At 45.3% G+C, this 22174-nt stretch overlaps 1 protein-coding gene across 1 annotated transcript; it reads right to left on the minus strand.

Moving 5' to 3' along the window:
* On the minus strand, positions 1-15273 carry UBE2Z (ubiquitin conjugating enzyme E2 Z). Its single transcript, XM_061391471.1, has 7 exons — positions 14839-15273; positions 12632-12704; positions 10494-10681; positions 8092-8203; positions 5591-5703; positions 4453-4543; positions 1-2056 (listed from the first exon to the last, which is right to left on the minus strand). Exons 1-7 carry the CDS (start codon positions 15159-15161, stop codon positions 1886-1888), a joined length of 1071 nt encoding a protein of 356 aa, XP_061247455.1. The 5' UTR covers positions 15162-15273; the 3' UTR covers positions 1-1885.
* Positions 15274-22174: the final 6901 nt, after the last annotated feature.

The following is a 22174-nucleotide window of genomic DNA, read 5'->3' on the forward strand; positions in this document are numbered from 1 at the left end:
TTCTGCCAAAACAAACTTTATTGCACCAAAAAGGAAAAAAAAAAATTCATTTATGTACAGTCAGATATAAAGACATCTCTTTGACTCCTGTGCATATATATTCCTCAACTCAAGATTTAGGGCGTAAAAGTCAGGCTGGTATGCCAGACATGCTCTGCTCATGGCAGGGCCAAGGAGGATTGTCACTTGAAAGTGGGAACACTTAAATGGATGACAGATGACACTGGACCAACAGACCAAGGGCATTCTTCCAAGCCCTGTACTAGCGCTGGGAATGGAAGAGGGAAAATTGGAAGCAGGGTCCCTTTTTGAGTCTCCTTGTGAAAAGACCCAGCCTTTAGGTACTAAGCTAAACCTCCATCCCCCAAGCCCACTTACTGTCCAGTTTTTCTTCCTGCCCTCCCAAGTAGGACATTCTCCATTGTGCCCACCCTCCCACCCCCCACCCCTGGGAGGTCCCATGATCCACAAGGCAGAGGCCTCCCTAGCAGCGGGCAGAGCAGGTACGAATTACCAGTATCCTCCCCTTTACATGTGGCTGGATACTGACTGAGGCCCTGTGTCATGCGGCTCACTGTTAGCCCACTGGGAGCCCTAACAGTAAGAATCTGGAAAGTACAGGAGAATACATCAAAACCAGGAAGGATGGGTTCCCTTGATGCCCAGTATCACAGGGCACCTAAAGCACATTTTTCTGAGCCAACCAGCTAAAGGATCACTGCAGCTAAATACAGATAAGAGAAGCAACACAGCCAGGGAAACACCCATCAGTCAGTGACAGAGCAGCTGGAGGTGAGGGGGGTGGAGAAGGGGAGGAGTCTTCAGAGTCCCAGCCCCCATCCCCTCTGCCATTGGCTACCCTCGTTCCCCACAACTCCCTGGGCTTTGAAGTGAGGAGGTGAGACTACAGGCTGAAGTGAGAATACACAAGGACAGCCAAACAAAATACAACAGGACTAGCATCAGCCTCCTCTCTGTATCCCACCCCCTGGAGAAATACCCTCATTGTGACTAGTATTTATGAAAAATCTGTTAAAGAGACTATTTTACGTAGTGGCTCTAATCCCATACACACAGCAGCTGCTTGTGTTGGGGACTTTTCTAATCAGTGATTGTGGGAACAAATGGCATTTTCAGCTTCTTACGGTGCCTGTGCAGGCTTTACCACGACCTTGGTTCAGTCCCAGTCACATTTGCCTTCTGTCTTAAATCTAAAATGGGTGAGGGAATGGGGGACACAGGAGAAAGGTGCTCAGGTGCTAGGTAAAGCTTACTCATCAGCAGCCTAGACTCCACCACTGTTCCTTCTCTTTGGTCTGTCTAGAACAGTGACTATAAATTAGGAAAAACTTTTATGCTGGCCCATGGGAAATAATGGGGGTAGAGGCAGGGAGGAAAAGGGTACTGGGGAGCCCTGCTTCAAGACTGCAGACAGACAGACAGACAACCACCCAGACTGCTGAAGTGTCACAGACAGCCCCCCACCCCAAGCTCCCTTCCAGATATCCCCATAAATCTTTTGGGAACACTCCCTCTAGGAATTGCAATTTCCATCTCCCACCTGTCCCTAAGGAGCTGGCCCTGTGGAGAGGTGTGTTGGTTTTGTTTTTTTTGCCAGAGGCCCTCGCCCTAGGTGCTTCTGCATAGGTACCTTGGCCCCTGATTCGGGATGAACACAGTCCCAGATGCTCGAGAGCCAAGGAGGTCAGATCAGAAACAGCCTCCCCTCTCCCACACCCTGGGATCCGAGCTTGCTTGGTTCTTGCCATCTTGCAGGATGGCGTCACATTTGGAGGGAGATACACAGTGCCTCTCCATCTCTGGGGTGGGGGAAAGGGACTTTGCTGGGACTCTCGAGTTGGGGGAGGGGAGAGGGAAGCAGGGTCTAAACCCTCAGGCTCCCGTGCAGGTCTGTCTCTGTCCCAGATGAGCTGCTATCAGAGTCCATTTCGGTGTTCTCATTATGGAGCCTCTCCAGCACTTTCTGACGAATCAGTCCCAGGCGCATCAAGAGGGACTGGTAGTCAAAGTGGCCCCGTTTCTCTCCAAAAGGGTCCTGTGGGGGGGAAAGGAGACAATCGGGAAGGAAGATTCAAGTCTGGGTGGCTCACCCTAGAGAGACAGCTTTAGGCCCACATGAAGTACACACTCAACTTCTGAGCATGGGGAAAGAGGAAGGAATATTGTGGCATGTTCAACAACCAGACAGGTCTGGCTTGGGCTAACATTAAAACGTGTTTGCATTCCCCAAAAGCAAGCAAACATGCAAAAGGGGGACACACTAACAGGAGGAGAGAAGAGAAATTCAAGACGAGGACTGAATCATTAAGTATGGCGATGTTTTCAATTAACCTCATAAAACTATGAGAGGTTCTCTGTGGCTTAGATGGTAGAGTCCGCCTGTAATGCAGGAGACCTGGGTTCGATCTCTGGGTCAGATGATCCCCTGGAGAAGAAAATCGCAACCCACTCCAGTATTCTTGTTTGGGAAATCCCATGGACAGAAAAGCCTGGTGGGCTACAGTCCATGGGGGTCGCAGAGTTGGACCGAGTGACTAACACTTCACTTTCATACAAACTATACAAGGGAAAAACTGTCCTTCATTCCCTATACTCAAAAGGGAAATTTACTTTTCTAAGATCACAGGCAGGTAGAGAACTCAGGAATTCTGACTTCTGGATAAGAACCTGCCCTCCTCCCCAGGGATTAGTCACCACGTTCCTGTCCAGACTTTTGGGCATCACTCCAGTCCTTGTCCAGGGAATGCAATGGCAACCCACTCCAGTACTCTTGCCTGGAAAATCCCATGGATGGAGGAGCCTGGTAGGCTGCAGTCCATGTGGTCGCTAAGAGTCGGGCACGACTGAGCGACTTCACTTTCACTTTCATGCATTGGAGAAGGAAATGGCAACCCACTTCAGTGTTCTTGCCTGGAGAACCCCAGGGACGGCGGAGCCTGGTAGGCTGCCGTCTATGGGGTCGCAGAGTCGGACATGACTAAAGCAACTTAGCAGCAGCAGCCAGTCCTTGTCATTCAAGATCAAAGATCACCAAACATCATGTGGAAAGGGGATAACTGTCCTTAAAGTCTCAAAAATAACTATGGATGGGGTGGAGAATATAAAAAAGGAATTAAAAATGCCAAATAGGGATTATGGCAGCAATGTAGCTGGGCCAAAGTTTACACAAATGGAGACCTCTTTCCTTGGCAGTTACAAAAAAGTATATGCTCCTTCCTCTCACATAACGCCTGCCTCTCCCACATAAACTCCGGCCACACTTCTGTACACACACTACCCTCACGATTGGGGCCAGTGGATGGAAAGCACAGTCTCGAGACTACAGCTTGCATTTTCCACATGTGAGGGTTATGGTCCCCAGAGGCTGAACTTCACACAATCTGGAGCTGTCAATTTCTCAAATCTTCCTCCTTTCATCACTGGCTCCATTTCCACCCACTCTCCTCTTCCCCAGATGCTGTTTTTCCTGCCCTTCCCTCATCAGAAATTGTTTTTCCTTCACAGACTATTAGAAATACTGCTAGATGCCAGCAAAGAGAATTCTTGATGGGGAACAAGCTACAGCATGCAGTATCCTCAGTGTACTCTTAGAAAAGTTTCAAGAACAAGTCAACCTTGAACTTGCCCTGTCTTCTGAGTTTAAATGGGGCAGGCAGGGAGGAAGTCCTTGAAGGAAATATAGGGAAACTACCATCTCTGAGGAGCACCTGAGGAAACAGGACATTTACTCCCATGGCTGGTGGTGTTGGGTGTGTGGAAACACAGACCAGAAAGAACTGGAAAAAACCTGATGACATCTTAGTCACTTAGCCAAGTCACCACTTTTCTATAGCAAGTAAAGGATCCAAAAAACACAGGACTGGTCCTTCAGGACAGGAGGATTCTCAACCTATTGCTTATATTTGAGTCTATTTACAACTTAGTTTAATAAGAACCTCTTCCTTTAAACAAGCCTGAATTCTACATTCTTACTGGAAGCAGAAGCACATTTCTGGCAGAGAATGAACAACTGGTTACCATCCTTGTAACAGGAATCTTTCAACAATAACAACTGCACACTCCATGTTTCCCTAACCATCCTTTCTCTTGGCACCCCTCTGAACTAGGGATGAAATTCCAATAACTGACTCTATGATCCCTAAATTCAGAGAGGGCTGATATTCTTAGTTTGAAAAGACTGCTCACCAAGATTGGAAGGAGTTCCAGGATAGAAAGTAGAATGATTCAGATTCTACTCAGGAGCACCTACTTTAGGCCAGGAACCTAGAACTAACTCCAGATGGCTTCACTCTCTTTGGGTCTCAGTGACTCAAATGCATCAGGTTCCTTTTGGTTCTGAATGCTATGACGATGTGGACATCACCCTTGTTGGGGGGTTTAAATGGTCTGTTGTAAGGTCTCCGGAGCTAGCAGCAGGGGCTCTGTTGTTACCTGCATAGTCTGGCCTTGAAGGTGCAGGCGATCTTTGCAGGCCACCTCATAGAAGTCATAATACTCCAGGAAGGACTTCTCCATCACCCCTCTGGAAAACAAGCAGAGAAGTTGAAGTCAGGCACAAGAGGGGAAGGCACCACCGCTTCACCATCTAACTTTAATGCCAAATTAAGCAGCTAGAGTTCCCATGACCAGATTTGGTTTCCTACAAAAATCTTTGAATAGAAAATAGAGATTACTTTCTCTATTTTCCACTGACTGCCCATGGTTTATTTCCCTTAGATTTTAAGGATTTTAAGATGGGACTGACTGTTAATACTGATCACCTGAACCCCAACCTCAACTCATGACTTGCCCAATCGTTTTCCAGAGGCCATCCCTAATCCCAAAGCTTATTCAAAATTCTCCTAGATACACCTGAAACACTGTACATGAACCCTGCTGCTGCTGCTGCTAAGTCGCTTGAGTCGTGTCCGACTCTGTGCGACCCCATAGACGGCAGCCCACCAGGCTCCCCTGTCCCTGGGATTCTCCAGGCAGAACACTGGAGTGGGTTGCCATTTCTTTCTCCAACGCATGAAAGTGAAAAGTGAAAGTGAAGTCGCTCTGTCGTGCCCGAGTCTTAGCAACCCCATGGAGTGCAGCCTACCAGGCTCCTCCGTCCATGGGATTTTCCAGGCAAGAGTACTGGAGTGGGTTGCCACATGAACCCTATATCAACCTAAAAAAAATAAAAGTAGCCCCTTCAAATCTTAGAAAAGTTTGTTTCATTAACTCTTTGTTCATCTAGTTTTAACACCTAGAAGTAGACATGAACACTAAGAAATGGGTTTATTATGAAGTCCTCTACATCTCATTTGGCTGTGTAACAGTCACATGTCTTTAATATGTCCAGGTCCTCATCAAACAAGGGTTCCCCGAGGGCATGGACTACATCCTTCCCATCAGGCCTGGCACTCTCTCAAAACTGAGACTCTTTGAACTTCCTTTTAGATAACCCTTTGGTCACTTGCTCTTTAAAGGCATGAACCACATCTTTCCTTTTAATCTCCCACTGGACTTTGCCCCAAAGGTATGAACAAGCTAAATCTCCAAAAGGAATACCAAGTATCAAGTGGGCTCTCTTTACACATACCTTAAGGGTTCAGGGCAGGGACATTTTCCTTCCATCATATCACAGACTGCCACTCTGATGGTCTCATGCCGAATACATTCATTGTAATTTTTGCTGTCTCCTGGATGTCTCTCCTATAATGTGACAGATAGCACAGTATCCAAGTATAAAATTCAGGTAAAAAGAAAACCCAATGGGAAGAGACTTTAGATTAGTATACGGTATATGAACCAAGCAAATTAACTATGAGGATACCTTTCCCACTACATGGCAGACATGAGGAGCAACTAAGTACGTGAGACCACTCACCTCTCCCCATGCATACCCAACACCCATCCTCTGCTATGGATCACCTGATTATAAGTAGCAAACCAGATGCATCGAATTTCCCTAAGCTTGAAATGAACAGCCTTGCAGAAAGGATTAAGTGGGAAATAACCATATGTAAGAATAATGGTGGGACAAAAAGTTATAAATGACGCTAGGAGTCTCAACCTGAAAAACCTATAGATAGCAGGATGCTTCCTGGTTAACTCCTTTACATGCTTGTTGGTGCCACCATCATTGAATCAACTGTTATCTATCAGACGTAGAACTTGAAATTTTCAAAAGAAAAACTCCAAACTTGGTTTAGAGAGCTGACATGAAAATGTGAGAGCATGGTATCCCAACCTTTAACTCTTCCCTTGTTGCTCCCTCCTACCACCATCAATCAATGAGAGCCTTGGCCCTGATCAAAACATAAAATGAACAGGAAAGAGAAACATGCTTTCAGCCTACTATCTCAGTTCCCAATGTGCATCAGAGAAAAATCACAAGGGCAATGTGGGATACTGTAAACTTTTTGAGGAAAACAAGAGTATTCAACACTTGTGCAAACTCCATGCTAACTATTACCCTGAGGTAGCAGTTCAGTTTTAATACTGACCTGTATTACATTCCTGTTGATGACACACTATTTTTGTGAAGCTGGATTTTCAGTCTCTACTTTGATAAATAGCAAGTACCATAAGAAAACAGGAGGGAAGAGAAATGAGGGTGGTGGCTGTGATCTGATTCCATGATTTTAAAAGTTGTGTGGCACTCAACAGGTGTACACATCCTATTATTAAGTCACTGTAGTCATCGGAGAAGGAAGTAAGTGATTTGGACCTAACTATTTAACAAATGGAAGAGTCTGGCATTTCTTTCTGCCTGGGAAACTGAAAAACCATCAAGACAAGAGGGTTCAATGAACCAAGAATGTTTGGTAGACTTAAGAATAAAAGTCACACACACACACAAAAAGAATAAAAGTCACGTCTTGAAAGTGACATGGGCTTCCTAGTGGCGCTAGTGGTAAAGAACCTGCCTGCCAATGCAGGAGAAATAAGAGATGCAGGTTTGATCTCTGGGTTGGGAAGATCCCCTGGAGGAGAGCACAGCAACCCACTCCAGTCTTGCCTGGAGAATCCCATGAACAGAGGAGCCTGGCAGGCTACAGTCCATAGGGTTGCAAAGAGTTGGACACGACTGAAGCGACTTAGCACGCATGTCTTGAATTTCCAAACAATACGTAAAAATAAGCTCCTTGGTTAGCCAATGGGGTCCATTTCCATTTCTACTACTCCTGAAATTGCATTCACTATATGTTTGAAAGGATGGCTTAGGGCATAATTTTTGTTCATTCTTAAAGGGTATTTCCCTTTGTTTAGGTCTCCAAGGAATCACCAATGTTAACATTATCTCAAATAGTTTCAAAATGAATTAAGCTGTTTTAATCACCTAAACTGAATTATTATCCTTTGAGATATCAGTGGAATTCTTTTCCTGTGCTCACGAGTAACCCTGGAAGGGTCTCTGGAATAATGTAAAACTTTGGGCTCCTGGGACTACATCCTGATCTGTGCATCCTTGTGAAAGTTAACTAACTTCTCTGAGTCACAACTACCTCAGCTGAATATGGGGATAACATTTATTTTGCAAAGGTAGTATGAGGATTAAGTGAGAAGTTACATATAAATGTTTGGCAGTGGCTGGCATACGGTACCCCCTTTGGAAAACATGAGTTTCCTCCACCTTTTCTTTGGCAGCACTGACTAAAATATTCTTGCTCTAGCCAACAACTGCTCCTTTGGCTCTGTAGGTAACAGTACTTCAGGATTCCAGAAGAAAGTCTGGCTCAGCAGCAGTCACTTGGGAGCACCTTAAAGGGATACTGGAGAATGGAGGCATACAGAAGAACCCACTGGCTGCAACCTTCCAAGGAAGATGTGGAAATCAATTTCCAAATGACTCCACTAACTTCCACATGGTAGATTAATCCAAGTCAATGGAAATAACTTGATAATGTTATTGTAATTTAGTAAGAAAAAAAATTCATTATTAAGACACACACATGCCAGTTCCAACAGTGACAAGTTTAATACACTGGACTGAGCCAGGTCAAAAATGAAACAAAAACCCTCAAGCAGAGCTTTCAGATCTCTTAAAACCCTATATTCAATATTCTGCACTGCAGAGCTGGGCCCACCTGGCCTTACCTGCTCAAAGCCAGGTTCGTTGTGATAGGGGTTCTCGGTCATCAGGGATTGGATGGAGATGAGCACAGAAGAGATGCTCTGGGCTGGGCTCCAGGCAGGGCCGGTCCACGTACTGCAAAACACAGCAGAGGGGAGGGGAGCACGTGAGGCAGAGAGACGGGAAAGGCCACACAGAAAGACCAGTGTACAAGTGCCCTGGGGCCTGGCAGCACCATCGTGAGTGACTCACTTTCTCCTTCACTATGAATACTCTGGAATTTCCCAGCCTCCATCTCCTCTCATTCACCAGAAATCAGTCAACTGACTAATCCTCTTATCAAGTGGCACAAAAGAGGGTACAGCAAGCATGGTAACTTTGAAGGGATTTTCTCAGGGCTAGGAGAGAAACAGTAGACAGGGGAGGTTCCCTTCATCAAAATGAAAGAAATAAGGTAAGAGAACAACTCCAAAGACAGTCTAAATGTTAACCTCTATGGATCTCAAAGGGCTTGCTTATTTATTTATGGGTGGTGATGGAGTCAGAGGAGAGAGAAGTTGAGCACAGAGGCAGAGAAGGGAGTGAAGCCATCGGTTAGATAGAGGCCATGTGATGGGACTGATGATTGGGGATCCAGTCTCTTTCAAGCCCCCAAAGATCGTCAAATTCTCTGAAGACTACATAACTCTGACAAAGGACGAAAGGAAATAAAGGACACTCCGAGAGCGTGGAGGATTTGAAAGTAATACATGAATAACATCTTCAACAACAGAGAAACACCAAAATTACTGCTCTTTCATAAACCTGATGGAATGGTGGCAGGAGGGAAGCTTGGACATAAAGACATTTATGTTTTAGCTCAATTAATAGAAGAGATGGCACCTGAGCTGGAAGCTGAACATAACCTAAAACAGTACTGGCTTGTTCAAGTTAACTGGCCACTTCCTTCTCCCTGCTGGTCTTGAGAAAAGGCCAGTAAGTGATGAGGAATAGTGCCTCTCAACTTCTCTTCTCAGCTTTGCTCCCCCAGGAACCCTAGACATCACACTCTTTGAAGCTTCTAGTATGTGGGAACTGAAGTCAACAGGGTAAACTTTCAATGTCTTTTGTAAGTCAGCCCAATATTTTTTATAGTTAAGGAGGAAAGGAATGATGGTGATAAAGTGAATGGACAACTAAGTATGCATGGGAATATTCTCCTCTGATTCTTGACGGCAAATTTTCAAATTCAGAGTAGCTGCTTTTCCTTTCCATCCAATACTGTGTCACTTTTACTCCACACCCTCTTACTTCCCCCGTTTCTACTGTGAGCTGATGTTTGCTCAAAATAGTTTTATACTGGCCTAATGAAGGAAAACTTAATACAAACACATGCTCAAGAACAGCTTCTATACAGAAGCAACAACTAAATCTCCTTACCACTATGGGACACACATATCACCATCTTTCCAGCACAGACAATTCTCTAATGAGATAAAGGACTTCTTTAAAGACAATCTCCTTTAAAGGACTTTCTCACTGCCACAATCATGGAACATATCCCTACATTTGAGAGAAATGGGGATGAGGCCAAGTTTGTTTCAGCTGCCTTTTCCCTACACAAACCTAAAAAGTACTGGAGTAGACAGGAAGAAAGAGAACAGTATCACCAGTCTGGGCAACTTTCTTAACTTCAGTTTTTACTTGTTCTCTGACTCAGGGAAATTCAGATCACACTAAAAAGACTAATCCAGAATATGCTAGAAGATATTTTCTTTCTGAATTTTTAACCCCCAAAGGTGATTAAAAGGGAATGGATGAGAACTACATGAAACAAAATCTTGGCATCACCTAGAAACAAAAATGTACTCGAAACTTATTTCATATCTGGTATGATTTCCAATCTAACATTTTTTATTCAGTTGTTAAAATATAATAATCATCATCACCACCACCACTTCCTCCAAAGCCACTCACGAGAAACTCAGAAATAAGACATTCACACCCTTGAATGGCACAGGATCTGCAGCCTTTCTCAACCTGCTCAGAAAAGAATTAAGCCCTGATGCCCTAAGGTAGTGGTTCTCCAGCAGTCTGCACCAGAATCACCTGGAGAGCCTGTAAGACACACTGCTGGCCCTACCCTCAGAGCTTTTGATATATTAAGTCTAGGGTGGGGCCCAGATTCTGTACGGCTATAAATTTCCAGGTGTTACTGCTGCTCGGGGTGAACCACTTCACTAAGGCATCCATTGTACATCATAAATTCTGTTTTTTGCATCTAGAATGATAATAATCAAGTACCATCCAGGGAAGAATTGAGGAAACAGTCATTCCAATTATTTTCCATGTTCTGTGATTCAGATGAGAAACCCTGGTTGATAAAGGCTGGCCTAGAGTAGTATTTGCTGACAACCAACTTGGCCACTTAGGAGTCTCCTCTTACCCTAGAATACTCAAGCAGACTTTCCCATTGCGGTAGAAGTTGGGGTTAAACCTCACTGTGTTATTGCCCGTTGTCATCAGTTTGACCCGAGGTGGGTGGATGGGATAGTCGGGCGGACACCGAAACACGAACAGGAAGAAACCCCCTTCATAAGGAGTGTCAAATGGGCCTGTGATCAATGCATGAATCTGCAAAATAAAACCCCATCTCAAAATTGTGAGGTGATGTCCCATCCCAAACCCTCCTGACTTCCACTTGCTACCCACACCAGAAGCAGGACCTTCATCTGAATCCATATTTCATATCCTCACCATGCAGAATCAATGGCCTGTGCTCACTCACACTAATATTTTTGGAATTTTACGAACCCCCACTACAGTGGAGTGGCATCTTACTCAGGGGTTACATTCTAAAGTTAGAGCCCAGGGTGAACATTGGATCTAGCCAAAAATCACCCTTGAGTGTCCCTTAAAGTATGTTTTCCATTTGGACTTTGCTGATCAGCATTTTATGTAACGAATAGAACATCAACATACAAAATATCACACACACCTGTAAAATATTATCCTAGCAATGTTTAAGAAATCAATACTTCTTTTTAACTGAGTACGAATATTTGGATTTGCCTAGGTTAAACGTGTACGATGCAACTCCACCCTCCAGTTATGTAGCACAAAGGGGAGGTAGATGAGCAGAAAAGAGGAAAGGGATCGGAGGCCACAACAACAGCGCCAATCACAGGGCAGAGCTGAGGTTTGTGATGGGGGCCTATGGTATCTGTTTCCTCTGCAGAGGATCAAACCTACTGTAGAGGATGTGGCTCAGGCAGCATCCAGCTGTGTGAAAGATACAAAGAAAAATGGGGAAACTCAGGGTCCACTCAGAGCCACAGACTATCCCCAGAACTTCCCCCAAAACCATAGGTTAAATAATAATAATAAAAATCAGCACTTAGAACTAAATTCTCTTCCTCCAGCTGTGATTATCAAACAAGATTTCTCTTCTCCAAGGGAGGAAAACCTTAACTGATTCAGTTATATTTCTTCATCTGCAAAGGCTCCTAGGCACTTAAGTCTGCTCAGAATTTAAACAGCAAAAGGAAAAAGAACCTGCAATCCAATGCCTCCATCTATAGTCCCCACCTTGTCCTGGTGGCATCCTTTGTTATCTTTTAGCCTTCAGTTCTTCGGAATAGCAAGCTCAAATGGTATCAACATGACATCAACTCTGGGGTCCCAGGGACTAGTATATAACACTGATATTTGACTAAGGACAAGATGTCCCAAGAAAAAATTTCCAACCACATAAAAAGGAAAATCTCAATTTAAAGGGAAACCTATTTAAAACAAAAGAGACACACAAAAAATACCAAATCTGAATTTTTACTCTAATTTCTTACAGTAAGAAATTTGGACTTGCCTAGGTTAAACATGTGGAAACTTCTATACTAGGAAATTTCTATGATACTTTATATGATAGAATTTTCATTTAAACAACACAAGATTTAGGTAATCCAATTTCTTCCTAGTATCAGTTTAAGTGAAAATTCATCTCTAAGATAGAGTAATCAGTGACAGAGAAGTCTAGGTATCTATGCCAGAGGAATTTAAGCTTTCTCTGTGTTTGTGTGTGGACAAGACAGGAATGGTCTTTGGGGTGGAAGGGATATTCAAAAGGATCAGTAAGGACAGGAGCCTAAACAGGGCCCTGCAACTACAAACACTGCTCACTCAAGCTTGCCCCATCCCCAACCATCTTTTCATCTGATTTACAGCACCACCCTTAAAGGTCAAGAATGGCAGGATAGGGGGAGAGTTGGGTGGTCAATAGGATGTTCATATAATTTATCACCCAAACTGGACCATTTTTGAGGGAAAGACAGCCCTATTAATAGTTAGGCTTGGACAATAGGCATAAACTGGGATTTTCCAAGCCAACTAGAACCCTTTGGCACCCCAAAAACAAATAACCTATTCAAGGCTCTGCTCCACCTCACTGTGTGACCTTGGGCAAGCCACTTACTCTCTTGCAGTTTTGATTTATTCACCTGTATAATCAAAGATGTGAACTGGATATTCTCTTTCAGGCTCTTTCAACTTTATGGCCCCAACTTCCCCAAACCCCACCAAGGTACATACCTTTGTCATGTCAACAGTATCAGGTACAACGAACATTCCTGGAGGAGGCTCCTTATAAATGGACATGATATCCCTGTATAACACCAAGAGGAAGTGGAAGGGAGTGAGGGAGAGGAGAGAAAAGGGGAATCCCTTGAGCAGGACAGTTGTCACCTCAATGAGGCCAGGGTTTGAGAAGGTGGTGCTTGGTACCACAAATGTTTGCACTGTCTTGTTGGCTGAGAAATCTCAGCTGAGGGAGTACTTGTCAGGCAAGCAGAGAGCAAATTATCATCAAAGGGGCACTGTTTCCTCAGGGGGAGGGTAGTGAGAGGGGGGAAAAAAATTCAGAGATCCCGATGGCATCAGATGTCACCCTGGAAAAGCCACATCCCATTTACTCTCACATCCTCCCACATGGCACTTCATTCACTCCCCACCTCCGAGATTCCCAGGTACTACTCCTGAATGCTAAATGAAGACTTTTCAGTTACTAGAAAGGCTTAATCAATTCCATTAAAAATCCAATTCTATAAACCACATAGTAGATCGTTGTTGGCATGTGGATTACATGAAGCAAGTGAGCTAACAGGGAGCAATAACGGCCTTTTTGCCCAGGAGACTAATAGGGTACAAATGTCTTCAGGCTGGGGAAGGGATCCTCTGAAATTGCTGAGAATCGCAAATGTGGAAGAGGACATGTAACCATTACTACATAAGATGAGAAAACTTCTAGGTCATAACTCATGAACTAGAATGGATCAGTTGTGAGCAACGGTCTATCTACAGAAGGACGTTCTAGTTGGAAAGTTTAGGGACTTGCTCTTGCAATGAGTTTGAGCAAGCTCCTGGAGTTGGTGATGGACAGGGAAGCCTGGCGTGCTGCAATCCATGGGGTCACAAAGAGTCAGGACATGAGTGAGTGACTGGACTGGACTGAACTGAACTGAGGATACACAGGGACATTAAAAAGTGCAAATAAGCAACAGAATAAAGGAAAAGAAGTATTGGTAGAACTGAGAGGTATGTTAGGATTGGAAGGCTGAAAATGGCCAAAGGAGTACAGGAGTTGAATGCTGAATTTAAGTTAGTGGTGGCAACCTCGATGGAGTTGGCAAACTGTGTCAGGCACTGGGCCAGGTACTTTACACACAGTATGCTCTTTAATTTTCAGAACAATCAGTAGGTAGAAACATCTGAAGGAACTTGGAATGTGGGGAATGTGATTACCCAGATGAGGATGACTGTGATGGGGGCATGGGGAGAGAATCTGGTTGTCAGCAAACAGGTTTCAGGATTGACAGTAACTAAAAAGCATTCCCTTTTCCTCTGTGATAGGTACTATACGCTAAACAATTTCGCAAAAACATTTTCTATTAAATGATATCATCTAAGACCAGTCACCCAAGAAATAAGCACAGAAGGGACATGGACCTTTGTTCCTATATTTGAATTGGGTATATTGGCTTCAGAAAGTAAATCACATGACTCAGGGGAAAGACTACAGAAAACAAAAGTCTTGAGTGGGATATTACAAGCCAAAGTGAGACTAGGGGTGGGGGCTGGGTGTGAAGGAAGCTTGAGTTCCTGGAACAGGTGTGAGAGCAGACAGTTCTGGGATTCTAGAAAAGTGGTTCAAGGGAAGGCTGCGGGCATATGGGGGAACAGACCTAGACTTGGGGAGGGGACTCTGAGGAGGGGGTTTGAGGAGGCCGGGAAGAAAAACCCAGACTGGCCTGGAGTCTCAGCCCGGGCAAAGCAAGCTGTGTGTGTATTACAAACGGGGCTCGGGAGGAGACGACGCAGGGGACCGCTGGGTGGGGCCTCCCGGCAGCATCTAGCAAGGCTCGGGTGGGGAAGAGGGGAGTGAGGCGGTACAGAGGGCGGGAGGGGGTGTTACTGAAGCGCGAAAGGGTCGGGTTTCGGGCGGGAGGTCGGGTGGTGTGGGGGAGGGTGTCCGGACTGGAGACCAAGGGCTCAAGAGAGGTTACTGAGGGGCGGGGTCGGACCTGGACAGGCTAGGAGGGGCTTGGTGCTTGTGGGGCGGGGGGAAAGAGGACTTGGATCCCGAAGCTCCAGGTAAGCAAGACGTGGGCCTTGGAGTTGGGCCACCGCGAGGGCAGCGCGGAGGAGGCGGGGGTTGAGGGGGTGGTAGTGGGAAAAGGTGGGGGGGCGGGGAAGGTCGAGTCCCGGAGCTCGGGGCTGGGGGAGGAAAAACCCCGGCTCACCGCTTGATCCGGAGTAGACATTGCGGCGCGGTTCGCTCGCCGTCCCAGTCGGAGCTGAGTGTGGGGTCCCAGTGGCTAAGGAGCGCGGCCCCGTGGGCAGCGGCCGAGGGCGGGAGCCCCGGCAGCGGAGCCAGGCCGCTCCCCGGCCCCCCGGCCCCGCCCGCTGCCGCCGCCGCCGCCCACACATCCGGCAGGAAAGGCGGCCCGAACCCGCCGCCGCTGCCGCTAACACCAACAACACCGGTAACGCCGCTTGCCCCAGGGCCCGCCGCCCCGGCGCCTGCTGTCGCCGTCGCCGCCTCTTCAGTCGGACTCTCCGCCATCGCTCCTTCGCTTCCGGGACTGCTAGGCAGCACGTCCGCCGACCAGAGCGGCCGCTGCTCCCTCCCGCTCCTGCACCACCGAGAGCGGGGACAGAGTGTCCCCACCCTCGCTTCCCTAGCCCGGGCGGCGCTGGCTCCGCCCCTCCCCTCCCAGAGCAGCGAGAAGCGCTCTGCAAGAGCGTCCACCCACAGTCCTCCAGAGAGGGTGGGGGTCTGAGCTCGCCAGGCAAGAGTGTGTACTGGGCCTGCGCGCATCCCGCGCTTTGGGAGAGTAGGTCCTGAGGCCGGTTGGAACTCCTAGGTGTGGGTTGGGTGCCCAACTCTGAGGAATGTTTTGTTTTCAGTCGTTGAAAGGGGAAGAGAGGAGGACCATTTACCACATTTAGGAACGCTACCCTCAGACCTGCGCAAGGGGGAGGATTGAGGCTCCAGCTTCTTTGTGGGGAGGCGCTGAATAGAGGAGTTGACTCGCTTAGGGCCCTTCCTGTCCGAAAGTCTGTGATTTATCCTTCCTGCACCCTCACTCACGGAGGGCGGGCTGCCATTGCCCCCTGCCTGCAACACAAGCAAGAGGAAGGAAGAAAGGAATCAGAAACTGCGAGTGGAAAAACTACCTCGTTTTAGAATTTATTCGATCTATATTTATGAAGGGCCTGCTAAATGCCAGGCACTTTTGCTAGGCGTTGCCATAGGGATATTGAAACAGACCTAGAGAAGCTTGGTTAAAAAAAAAAAAAAAAATCAAGCCTCCTGACTCCACGCTCAGCATTTCTTCCCACAAGTCTTTGAATATGCAGGACTCAAGGGGATGTGAGTTTAAATCCTGGAAGGATTTCTCAGGACTTTATTGAGATATGTAAGCTGAAAAAACACATGGGCTAAGGAACACAAGCTATCAAGAAAAAAAAGCCTTCCCTTTTCTTCCTAGCAAGAGTACAGGATCATAATCTAACACTCCTAGCGGGACCTGGGGCAGCACTGAGTAACCATACTGATATTTCTGCCGGAAAGCATATGAATATTCATACTAAAACGAATAGCTTCACTTTATATTTTTGCCGCCAAATTTGTTTGTAAAAAGGAAGTCCTGTCTTCACAGTTTTGTGAATTTTCCAACAAGGGACTGTGAAGCTGAATGATAATAGCCAGCATTTATTGGGAATTAAAATGTTGTGTTAACATTTACTGAGTAAAAAGAAAAAAGAAAAAAAAAAAATTTATTGAGTGCCTAATATGTGCCAAGGGCTTTATATACTTTGTTTTCTTTATTCCTTTCAACAAACTTGTGAAGTGAGTATTGTTATTAGTCCCTTCTGATAGGTGGCATATTGTTATAGCTTGGAACTCTCTCACACTATCACATTGTACCTTGTACTAATTATGGTATATAAAGGTACAACTAATTTGATACCTGTTGCTTTCTACTCCCCACCCCTGTTTCTTGGGACTTTAGATCATGTATTATCTATGAATCTAGCAGGGGCCCTGTCATAAACTTAGGTACTTAACAGGAAGCAAAATGAATTGATACGCTATACAGATTTTGTGTTTTGTTGGTATAGTGTTTTACCTCTCTATAATAAAAATGCCCAAATATCTGTGAAAGGATTCTCAAGAAACTGGCAACAGTGGTTGCCGCTTGATGATTTGGTTGCAACATACATACGTACACACACATATTCACACACTTGTACCTTTTATATGTGCTGTGTGTCTATTGCCTATTCAAAGTATACATTTCATTTGTTTTTAAAGGATTCCAGAATTTTTCTTGGTTATTACTTAGATGATCAAAAGTCAACTCACAGGGTAACCTCACACAAAGAAAAACACTACTCCATACCTTCTCCAGGGCTACAGACTGCAGAGGCCCATGGGTGAGAGTCTCTTCCCTCACCCTCAGTGAGTCTCTTCCTTATTACTGGGACATTGTTTTCAAGTATAAGGTCCATTAGCAATGGGACAATGACAGAAAACACAACCTTAGAGAAGAATGAGGTTCAACCTTTGATCTGTAGCACTCTGCAAATATCCTCTTTTAGCCAATTTCTGCATCCGTAGAATGGTGATAAATTATTACCTCTCAGGGTTTTTCTGAAGATTAAGTATGGCCCGTTAAGATGTGTTTTGCAAAGTGGTAAGCATTGTCTAAATAGTTGGCACCACACTTGCCCATGTACCTTTTCTGAGCCTGTGCTCATGATTTTCTCTACCTGGAATACTCTTTCCCTTCATTAGGCAAAATCCTAGTTATTTAAACTCTCTATGCTTCTATTCCTCATCAGTAATATCGATAAAGTAACGGCAGCTATAAAGAAGAGATAATGTGATAACGAATGTACATAATACCTGGCCAGAGTAAGTGTTCAGTAATTATTAATTCTTATTATTCTTACTCATTGTCAAGGCTGGCTGTAATATTACTTTCTCTTCCAAGCTTTAATACCCCCAGGCATATTATTAATATTATTATTAATTAGCCATTTAAAATGACTCCATCCTCTGAAGTAACTCAGATTTTTGTTACAGCACATACTGCTTTTTATTTTGGTGGTTTGGTTACTCATCTGTCCAGTTACTGCATGACATTCTCTGGGATGTAAGCATGGAGTAACCTTCATCTCCAGGACTTGACAGTCCGTGATTATTGAAGAAATGGTGAACAGAATGGAAATTAAGACATGGTAGCCAGTTGCTCTTCCCCTTATCATGGATCACTTCCTTTTCCTCAGAAATGCCTGTTTTCTTTCCAAAGGGCTGGCCAGCCTTGTACAAAGACTCACCACCTAAGGCCTGAAGGGCTGCAACTGCTTAAAGGACCAGCTCACTAACTCCCAAGGGAACTCCAGAAGGCCTATAAACTGGGAAGAAGAAGGACCAGGGAGAGGCTAGCAGGACTTTGCTTGGTCCAGGGCTACTTTTTTCAAGGCAGTACCTGGCGCTTTTCCCTGGCAGCTTGGCCAGAGGGCAAGAGTGCTTTCTGGAGCCAGTCCCATGGCCTCTGGGGATAGATGACACAACCAAGCAGTCTCCATGGGAGAACTGGGAGATGGGAACTTGGCTCCAAGCCTCTCTCCTCCCCAACACACTGGACTGCACTGAGCCATCTCTTAGGGCAGCAGTTTGGTAGCACCTTACTTATGGCAACCTGGCAAAGTCTTCCCCAGGACAGAGGCCAGCAAGTACCCTGGAGTTTAGGTCACTGCTGTGCCTCAACCCTCTCTAAATCGATACGTCGTGAAGATGGTCCTTCCCCAGGGTCCTGTGTCCCACTGCTGTCTGGCGTGCCTCTCCTCCCCAGTGCCTAGCCTTTTGTCTTGGGGTGCCAGGAACAGATGAAGAACTCCCACCCAGGTTGTAAATTGGGGACTAAACAGAAAAATCAGCTTGGACTGGGTATCTTGAGACTTCTGATTATAGGTAATAATAGCTAAATTAAAAATTTTAAAGAAAATATGTATTGTTATTACATATATCAATACATCTTTATATTACATTTATTAATACTGTACATGTATATTAAAAATCTGTACATGTATATATTACATGTATTATCATTTGCATATGTGAGTGAGTGATAGTTGCTCAGTTGTGTCCAGCTCTTTGTGACCCCATTGACTGTAGCCTTCCAGGGTTGCCATTTCCTTCTGCAAAAGGTGATATTTTTGACATCTTAATAAAGGTCTTTGTAGATTCCTTCTAGAGGCCAATGTTAGTCACTCAGTCCTGTTCGACTCTTTGCGACCCCATGGTCTGTTCATGGAATTCTCCAGGCAAGTGGGATTGCCTGGGTTGCCATTCCCTTCTCCAGGGAATCTTCCCAACCCAGGGATTGAACCCGGATCTCCTGCATTGCAGGCAGATTCTTTGCCATCTGAGCTACCAGGGAAACCCAATATTTTCCTATATTATCTTACTTTGTTGTCACAACCACCATGAATTGTTCTCATCCCCATTTTAGAGCTGAGAAAATCAAGACTCAGGAGAGCAAATTAACTTCATAGGAAATGGCAGGGCTGAGATTTGCACTCCCTTCTAACTCGCAAGTCCGTGCTCTTTGCCACCATGCTTAAGGCAGTGGTTACTCAATGTCATTATTCCTCTGAGAATATAATGAAAACAAAGGACCCTGTCCCAAGAACGATGTACCCTTGTCTCCACTCAAATATTTTGCCGTAAGCAAAATGATCCTACCCATGGGCCATAGACCTTAGATAAAGAACCTCAACAGTAATGGACTATTCGCCTGGCTCAGGCTAGGAGCACATTCTCTCTTGACTCTAAGGTTCCATGGGCTCACGAACCACATTCCCAGTCCTGCTGTTTTGGATCTGAAACCCCAGCAGTTTCAAAGCTGATTGGAACCCATGATGAAAGGAAATTCTTACCAGCCCCTTGGGAAAAAATAGGTTCCCAGAACTTCACAGGAAGGAAAAGGCAACCATCTTCCCTAAGGGCTGCTCCTTGATTACTGCCTGAGGGTAGTGACCTGGCAAGGATGCCAGCCTGACATCCCAAAAGGTTACTGTATTCCATTTCCACAACAGCATTACCAGTTGATCAGTTGCTCCCTTGATAATACCTGAGCTACCACTTCAACCTGTCTGGTTCTTTCTCTTTGGCCCTGAAATTCCTGGGCTCTGCTTTAGGTTCTATCACTGGGTTGCTGTGGACAATCTTGTTACATAAGGGGAAAAGGCTAAGAGTACAAGCAGCAGATTATGGTAGACCAATAGTTCTCAACTGGGAGTGATTTTGTCCCCTAACTAGAAGACATTTGTCAATATCTGACATTTTGCAGTTGGCTGTCACCATCGGGGAGGGGATGGTTGTCACTGGCATCTAGCGGTAGAGACTAAGGATGTTACTAAACATCTTCATACAATGAATTATCTGACCTCCAATGTGCCAGGTGAGCAAACCTGTGGGAGAAGACCATGATTATTGAATGTTAGGTAGTCTAGGATTGAAACTGTTGGTCTGCTATATGACCTTAAGCATGTCACTAACCTTAGATGAGTCAGCACAGTGATTGGAATACAGGTTCTGGAGTTTGAATGACCAGCTGAATGACCTTCATAGGATTCCTTAGCTCTGTGCCTCCCTCATTTTCCTTACCAATAGAGCGACTTATTTCCTAGGGATGTTAAAGTTATTATTTGAGAATGCTTATCACCATGCCTGTCATGCTATATCCAACCTAGACAGCATATTAAAAAGCAGACATTACTTTGCCGACAAAGGTCCGCCTAGTCAAAGCTATGGTTTTTCCAGTAGTCATGTATGGATGTGAGAGGTGGACTATAAAGAAAGCTGAGTGCCAAAGAATTGATGCTTTTGAACTGTGGTGTTGGAAAAGACTCTTGAGAGTCCCCTGGACTGCAAGGAGATCAAACAAGTCAATCTTAAATCAGTTCTGCATACTCATTGGAAGGACTGATGCTGAAGCTGAAACTCCAATACTTTGGCCACCTGATGTGAAGAACTGACTCTTTGGAAAAGACCCTGATGCTGGGAAGGACTGAAGAGAGAAGGGGATGACAGTGGATGAGATGGTTGGATGGCATCACCAACTCGATGGACAAGTTTGATCAAGCTCTGGGAGTTGGTGATGGACGGGGAAGCCTGGCGTGCTGCAGTCCATGGGGTCGCAGAGTCAAGACACGAGTGAGCGATTGAACTGATGCCTGTCATGAAGCTTCCCTGATGGCTCAGATGGTAAAGAATCTGCCTGCAATGCAAGAGACCCAGATTTGATCCCTGGGTGGGGAAGATCCCTTGGAGAAGGAAATGGCAACTCACTCTACTATTCTTGCCTGGAGAATTCCATGGACAGAGGAGCCTGGTGGGGATACAGTCCATGGAGTCATAAAGTCAGACATGACTGAGCGATTAACACACACATATATGCCTGTCATGCAAGTGCCCAAATGTTAGCTGATTTTATTACAACCAACACTTGCCTCCTTGCTTTCCCTCTTCTTCAGCACATAGCTTGTCTACCCACAGAGCCGATAATTTGTGGCCTTGTTCAGTATTGTTTCCACTCTGTTGGTTTTCACCATTCCCCCAAACTCCTAGAATGCTTAACACCTAAATACCTGCATGACTGTATTTAAATTGCGTGTAAATTGAATTCATTCTTATTGACTCACATTTTTTTTTTGGTGTTTTAACCTTTGCTAGCTGCCCTTCAGCTGGAAGGTGTTAATTATTGTTTCTAGTTCACAGTTTTACAGTATATTTAAGTACCACTTTCAAAAAGTGGGTCTCATATTTGAGGCAGGTCATGTCTACCAGCACCCTTGAGTTCATTCTGTGGATATATCAGCTTAGCTTTCTTTTACCTGGGTTATAAGTCCACTTCGGCCAAGTGTGGGACACTGGCTGAACAGACTGAGACCACAGGAAGATATTGTGAGGAGGTCTGTAAGCAGTTTGTTCACCCACGCACTCAGCCAGTTCAGTCGCTCAGTCGTGTCCGACTCTGCGACCCCATGGACTGCAACACGCCAGGCTTCCCTGTCCATCACCAACTCCCGGAGCCTGCTCACCCCGCACTGGCTCCTGCCAAAAGATCCTTTTCATCAGCAGAGCTAAGATTTTAAATTCTCCAGGAACACAGACCATGTCCCTCATCAGCTTTATTCAAGAACATTTAGGCACTCTAAATGTTCTAATTGAGAATGGAAATGAAACAGTGGAGCCAAATGCTGGCAGATGGAGGCCCACCTCTAAGGTGCTATACAACTTCTTTAGGACAGTTTCCCTGTCTGTGCCACCTTAATTGTGTGGCCAAAATGAAAATAGATGGGACAACACAGCAGATAAAGGCTTAAGCTGGCCTGAGGTGGGAATCCCTAATTCTGCCACTTACCAGCTCTGAGATGATGAACAAGTTATCTTGTTTCCCTAAGCCTCAGTTCCCTCATCTGCAAAACAGGTATAATCACTACACTTATAATTCATAGGGTTGCTGAGATAAGAAATGCAAAACATTCTGTAAAGAGCTT

Source organism: Bos javanicus, chromosome 19, assembly GCF_032452875.1.
Source record: "Bos javanicus breed banteng chromosome 19, ARS-OSU_banteng_1.0, whole genome shotgun sequence".
NCBI lineage: Eukaryota > Metazoa > Chordata > Mammalia > Artiodactyla > Bovidae > Bos > Bos javanicus.

Coding starts and splice junctions, on each gene's coding strand:
- UBE2Z (XM_061391471.1), bottom strand. CDS start 15,161: ATGGCGGAGAGTCCGACTGAAGAGGCGGCGACGGCGACAGCAGGCGCC. Junction 12,705..14,838: donor TGTCTACTCCGGATCAAGCG/GTGAGCCGGGGT, acceptor GGTGTTATACAG/GGATATCATGTCCATTTATA. Junction 10,682..12,631: donor ATACTGTTGACATGACAAAG/GTATGTACCTTG, acceptor TTTATTTTGCAG/ATTCATGCATTGATCACAGG.